This window comes from Brienomyrus brachyistius, chromosome 6 (assembly GCF_023856365.1).
Source record: "Brienomyrus brachyistius isolate T26 chromosome 6, BBRACH_0.4, whole genome shotgun sequence".
NCBI classification, from domain to species: Eukaryota; Metazoa; Chordata; class Actinopteri; order Osteoglossiformes; family Mormyridae; genus Brienomyrus; species Brienomyrus brachyistius.
In genome coordinates this window covers 29062717-29069394 of record NC_064538.1, presented here as the reverse complement: position 1 = coordinate 29069394, position 6678 = coordinate 29062717, and the positions used below count along the sequence as shown (strand labels likewise).

The 6678-nt window shown below is 42.8% G+C and overlaps 1 protein-coding gene across 1 annotated transcript; it reads left to right on the top strand.

The window, feature by feature from the left end:
• Positions 1-405: 405 nt before the first annotated feature.
• fam217ba (family with sequence similarity 217 member Ba) lies at positions 406-6634 on the top strand. Its single transcript, XM_049017623.1, has 6 exons — positions 406-475; positions 649-808; positions 1286-1455; positions 1694-1799; positions 3191-3258; positions 3368-6634. Exons 3-6 carry the CDS (start codon positions 1352-1354, stop codon positions 4644-4646), a joined length of 1557 nt encoding a protein of 518 aa, XP_048873580.1. The 5' UTR covers positions 406-475; positions 649-808; positions 1286-1351; the 3' UTR covers positions 4647-6634.
• The last annotated feature ends 44 nt before the right edge of the window (positions 6635-6678 follow it).

Below are 6678 nucleotides of genomic sequence, written 5' to 3'. Positions count from 1 at the left end.
ACATGACACGGCGGGTTCAGTTCGTGACAGGACCCCAGAATGCCTTGAAATGTCAACTTAATCTAAGACAACCCCAAATTATCGGTGAATTGCGACTATTCTTGTAAAATGAAATGAGCCAAAATACTTTCAAACATGTGGCATTAAGCAACAGGCAATTGAAATATTTTAGTTGAAGATACTTTTTCCCCAAATGAACGGTTAATGTTGGACGAATGTGGTAAAAGATTTTATCATAGTAGCAAGTTTTTTCATGTAGCACTGCACTTTTATTGTGGTGATTGCCGCTCCGCGAATTTAATCATGGTTTCAATTTTGGAATAGTGCACAAGGCAGTGAAACACCCTGGACATGCACAGTTTAGAAAAACCTGTTCACCTAACCATATATGCTTTTGGGCTGCAGGAGGAAACCAGAATATCCAGAGGAAACACACGTCCACAGGAACACAAAGGACAAGATTCAAATTTAGAAGGTATGATCCAATCGTGCTACCAACTATAGCACTATGCAACCCAATTTTTCATATATAAAAATCATACTTTAATTCTCATTTGGAAAAAAATTGATTCTGAATGTTTCACATAAATTGTACTGTTGCTGTATATTGTTGCTTGTTTACAACATGATTTGAATTCTATCTGACAGGGCAGCCAGAAGCATCCTGGAGAGTCTTCGCACAAGCGCTGTATTTCGCTGCGAGCTCAGCTATTCGCCGGGTTTGGCACGAACGCGTCATGTCTGCGCAGCCCGACGGAAAACAACAGCACCCGCTAATCCTTCGCAAACAAGAGCGCGACGACAGCAAGTAAACAAATCGTAGAATCCTGCATAGACAAAATTATAAAAACGCTTCCTGAAATCACTGCTGTAACCATTTATAAATTCTGTACAAAAGGAGAAGAAACGAAAGAAGCGTTATATAATACAAATGTCGCTATTCGCTCATTTCAAGATTTTACATGAATACTTTAAGGGGGAAATCATAATAAACCAAATACTGTATAGCTATACGAATAAATATCTCAATGGAATCGAATAAAGGAAGGTTGTAATCCATTATTACTATTCAATATGAATGCAGTTTGATCTCGCCTGTAAAATTATTCATTTATTTTTTAATAATATACAGACTTTAGAAACGCGTTTGCATGTCGTCGCAACGTCATTAGTTCGCAGTTAATGGTTCACTGTTGTCAAAATGTGTGGCGTGTCTCGCAATAATCGGGGGATATGGATATAATGGAATTATAGCGAGTTTCTCAGCGAAGGTACTCGCACGTAGGTTTGCATGGGTTACCGCACTGCTGAAGCAGCTTGACAGAGGACAAGGATTTTGGTTTGGAGCGCCATGGGACCCATTCTTCTGGAGCGAGCTGCAGCTCCTGTGCTTAAGGTGTCCAACAAGGAGAAAAGATCAGACAGAAGTTCAGAGAATGTCGGCTCGCTAATAAGGTAAAAAGGACTCTGCATTCTCATTAAAAGCCATCGATTATGTAATTGCGTTATTAAATATTTAAGTAAAAATGTATCTTTTTTTTTTATATATTGTCAAAATTGAATAATCAATAGTGATGCATATGCGATGCTGACAGGTAAAATAAATATTTAATTCACACTTAAAATTTTTAAATAAAAACTACGTCCTAATCCTTGACTGTTGTGTTCAGCATACATTCTCTTGTTTAAACAGCTCCAATAAAGGAAGCGTGAGTCAGAACCATAGACCCCAGAAAAAGGCAGGGGTTCAGTCAAAAAACACCTTTCGCGGAAAAGACTCCACACTTGGAAATGAGAAGGTGAAGTGTGTGTGTATGTGTGTGTGCGTGTGTGCTGTTATAATGCTGGTGCATAAGTGTTATGCCGTGTAGTCATACATTGACTGTACAAAGTTATGCATTCATCTTGCAACCATTCATTCTGAACAGGGTTGCAGGGGAGTCTCTAGGCTAACTGAGGCAGCATAGGGCACAAGTTGCGGAACAGGGGCACCATAAAGGGGGGGGGGGGGGTAAGTTAGGATGATTCCAGCTGCTGCTGAGTGACAGGGGCCCTAAAAATTTAGAACATGATTGGATTTGTCTGTGTTGGGGGGGGGGGGGCAATATTATATGCTTTCATGGGTCCCAAACTCTTTAACGGCACCTGTGCGTCACTGGTACATCAGTTCATCGTAGGTAACATAAACACACCAGAGGTGTTTGTTACCACTTGAACCATGCATTCGCATGGGGCCCCCTGTTGGCCACAAATAGTCACTGCACTATGGGGGGTACTGAGGCCCTCGAACTGACTTTTTGATTGCTGCCTCAGGAACAACAAACCTACCCCTGCAAACATGCACACATTAGCAGCAATTCAGAGATGCCACCTAATCTACTTGTCTTTGGACTGTGGGAGAAAACCTGCAGGATGCAGAGAGAAATGTCAATGCCCTGCTGTACACAGATGTTCAGTACTATAGCTATTTAGCTTGTCAATCTAGTAACTAAATGTAAATTGTAAATATAGTAACTATCCATCCATCCATTGTCCAAACCGCATATCCCATTGGGTCGCGGGGGGTCCGGAGCCTATCCCGGAAGCAATGGGCACGAGGCAGGGAACAACCCAGGATGGGGGGCCAGCCCATTGCAGGGCACACTCACTCGCCATTCACTCACACATGCACACCTATGGGCAATTTAGCATCTCCAATTAGCCTCAGCATGTTTTTGGACTGTGGGGGGAAACCGGAGTACCCAGAGGAAACCCCACGGCAACATGGGGAGAACATGCAAACTCCGCACACATGTGACTCAGGCGGAGACTCGAACCCGGGTCCCAGAGGTGCGAGGCGACAGTGCTAACCACTGCACCACCATGCCGCCCCATATAGTAACTAAAACCAAGGATAGTATTGCTCATTTTTACACATAATTATTACACCACAGAAAAGGTAAAAATTAATAAAATTATTAAAAGGTATATTAACGCAATTCATTAAAATGACAGTAGATTTGGTAGCATCTATTTAATAGTAATAATAGGATTCATAGGATTACTAGCATTAAATCAGTGGTAAAAGCATCGGTTACATTTTTCAGCAACAGTTCTATGAAGATGCCCCTCCTTTCAGTTAGTGAACCTCAAGAATGCAGATATGTTTGAGCGTTGAACTTTACTATCTGCTCTTGCTCCCACAATGCAGGGCACTCAATTTAGAGGAAAAAGTAAACCAGAGACCCCCTGCAATTATAACAATGGTGCTCTGATAAGGTGAGCCTATTGGGGAATTTGCTTCTCCACTAGTTTACGATTTTCATGTCTTTTTTGTGTTCTAGAAATGTTGCAGATTTGTTTGTGACATTCTCATTGGTTTTCACAGAAATGTGAGAGAACTGGACCCCAAGTCTCCACCTTCTCAGGCTGAGAGCAATCGGGAGAGTCTGGTGCAGCCGGTGTCACAGTGCAGCGGAGAAGATAACCGGGACTTTGCAGGTCGTGTGTGCAGTCGGCCCACGCTTACCCTGCCGCTAGCCCTTCCCCCTGAGCCTGGCAAGGGACTGGGGCAGCAAAGCCAGCCTTTCAGTCTGGAGTCGACAAGGCTGTATGAGCAGAAGGAGGATGACACAGACAGTGCCAGTGACCTGTCAGACTCTGAACGGCTCCCTGTACTCCCCTCACCCTGTACCCCCCCGCAGCTGAACCTACGGGCTGAGATCTTTGACCCCAGTGATCTCCAGCAGTGCATTCCGGAGTCTCGGGGGACTGGCCATGGTAGCCATGGATATCCAGATTTCCTGCCCCCTCCCTTCTGCACCTGGAGTCTGCGCCAACTGGCCATTTTCCTCAATACAGACGGCAGGGGGGCCCCTCGGCCCAGACCTGTGGGAAAACTAGAGAGATACCTGGAGCGGCTTTTGCAGCTGGAATGGCTCCAGGTACAGACCGTTGAGGCAGAGGGCAGGCAAGCTGTCTCTGGGCTTCCTGTCCGGCCTCGCCGCCAATCTGTAGCTCCTCGCTACAGCTCAGCCCCCATCGCCCGCCTCAGCTCACCCAAAACCTTCCGCCAATGTCAGTGTGCCTTTCCCCTGCCACCTGCCTTTTGCCCGGCCAGCCACCCACCTCTCCAGCATTCCCATGCAGGCTGCTCCACCTGCCACCTCCACTACCCACTCTGCAATAGCGTCTGCTCCTCATATGCATACCACAGGCACTCGCGCCTCAGTCCGGTCCTGGAACGTCGAGCCAAGCCAGGAGTCCTACCAAAGAGGAGCAGCAGCGAAAGCCGCGTCCCTGCTGGCCAGGTGTGGAGGCTTGGGACCTCCCCAACAGGAAACGGGCACCTGCAGCGCATGCAGGCAGTAGGTAATGTCCGCAGTCCTTCCCAGCCCCAGGTAGGGCCCCGGAATGGCAGTACTGCAGCTAGCACCAGCAAGCCGAAAAATTCAGTAGTTGCCAAAAAGGGCACTCCAGGTAAGATTGCACAACAGGCAAACCTTCTAAGGGAAACTGATACGGTGAGATCAAAGGCAGGGCCGAGAGATGGTGACGTGCAGCTGGGTGCTGTTGCTGGAGCCCGGCATCATTCATCTGTGTCCAAGGGGACACCACATGCCAGGCCCAATGGAAAGGTTAAACATGCTAATCTTATTACTAATTAGCATCACATTTTATCTGTTCATTGTGCATTATGTAGAAAAGACAGCAAAATACATAGAGTACATCTTATTTATAACTGCGTCTTGTGTGGCAGGCGTATATAAGCTACTGACTTAAAGGAAACTTAGAAACCTGAGGCCTGTGACAAAGCTGGCTTTTAGGGTTAGCAAGATAACTTGTTGGGCTTAACATAGTCTTGGCTAAACTTAAGTGAACGAAAATACAGTCAGTTTAAAGTGTAGTACCTTAAAGTGGGGTTATCTAGCTAACCAGTAAATCTTGCTTCATAATACAGGACCCTCTATTGCTGCAGCTCTCGGTTACTGGAACTGGCCGCTACTGCCTTAGCTTTACTGTAAAGTGCTAGCAGCTCAAATGACAGTCTGTGGTGCTTTTATGCAGAATTCAGTCTCGTTTTTTTAATTTATTTGTGGGCTAATAGTATGTGCTTATAGTTACTGCATAATCCTCAGATATTGAATGCTTACAGATGAATTTCTGTAAAATCAGGATCAAATAATATGAAGATGACACACAAAAATAAATATCTTAGTACTATCAGACATGTAGCATTGTTATTCACAATATTACCACACTGATAACCTATTTTGAAATATTCATTGTAACAGGAAATATTTTAACCATATTTTTGATATGGAATTAAATCAGCAGGCAAGTGGATGTATAGGATATATAAAAGGACTACCTTAAGTTAAAAAACATTTTTTAATCTGTATAAAGAAAGGTCTATTTAAGGAATAAATGACACAATTCTTTGTCAAAGCAATGTTAATTTGAAACCTTATTGATTTCTAGAAAGTAAGACTTGCTTTCTGGTATACATTTTATAACTTATTGCTTCTGCCATTTATTTATGCAGCTATTGTTTATTTAATTCATTTTACTTGCCCAGAACAAGCCAAATGACACTGGGGAGAAGGTGTAAATATGTGTGGTTTGCTGGAAAATATATATTTATCTCTGTTTATGCATTCACATTATTACACCTGCTTGTTCTGTGCTGTGCTGGGGTTAGCTGAGGACTGCATTTTCATATTATCTTACTATCTATTTTTAACTGTGGAATATGCTTTTCACTTTATTTAAAAGGATTTAAAAGGACTTTTAATAATGGTAAAATTAAGCAATGTGTTTAACCCTCCAGTCTTGAACGTCCTCCTGTAGTACTACATGATGAAGCTTATCTTATAATTTCCACCAATCTTCTAATCACTTACGCTAGTCAGGGTCATGGGGGCCTGGAGACTATCCCATACAGAATAGGGAACGAGGTTGGGCTGCACCCTTGACAGGATGCTAGTCTATCACAGGGCACATGCACATACACACAATCATACTCTATGGGCACACAGATTCCTACCTGGATGTCTTTGGACTAGAAGGAAGTTGAAACAGAGAGAACATACACACTCCACACACACAGGCAGGATTCAAACTTCAGCCCTGGAAGTGAGTGGACACAGTACTTCCCACTAGGCCACCATTCCAATACAACAAGTATTTTGTAAATATAAGATAGAATATTAAGTTTTTGTAATATTTCTTTGCAAAATAAGGATTTTCCATTTCTGAATTTTTGTCTCCTGTGCTTACACTACAGTTTTCAGTATTCCATAGTTCAATGGAAACATTACTGTCAGTGTTATTGTGTGATTTGATGTCACCTGTCTTGCTAAGAAAACATGGAACAGCTCAAGTCTTAATTGGTATTAATTGTTCCCAGGACACCCTGCTGATATCATCAGAAAAGTCTATTGCTTTTATTATTCACTAAATCTTCCTTAGTATTTTGATGTTATACAGGTGAATTTTTCTTTGTTGTCACAAAATGTAATTGTTTGTTAAACATGATATAAACATTGTTGTTAGTAAAAACCCCAGGTACTGTGCCATTTGTCTGCTAAGTTTGTCAATTCAGCTGTTAAATCCTGTGTTTTAAGGTTCTCAATAAACTGACAGTTACTATTTATATTTAAGGCTTAGGTATCTTCATTTCTTGATATACGAACATGT

What these genes read in the sequence shown, in the direction of transcription:
- fam217ba (XM_049017623.1), top strand. Translation starts at nt 1,352, where the DNA reads ATGGGACCCATTCTTCTGGAGCGAGCTGCAGCTCCTGTGCTTAAGGTG. An exon ending in CCACACTTGGAAATGAGAAG is followed by an intron (nt 1,800 to 3,190) that starts GTGAAGTGTGTG and finishes CCCACAATGCAG; the next exon opens with GGCACTCAATTTAGAGGAAA. An exon ending in AACAATGGTGCTCTGATAAG is followed by an intron (nt 3,259 to 3,367) that starts GTGAGCCTATTG and finishes TGGTTTTCACAG; the next exon opens with AAATGTGAGAGAACTGGACC.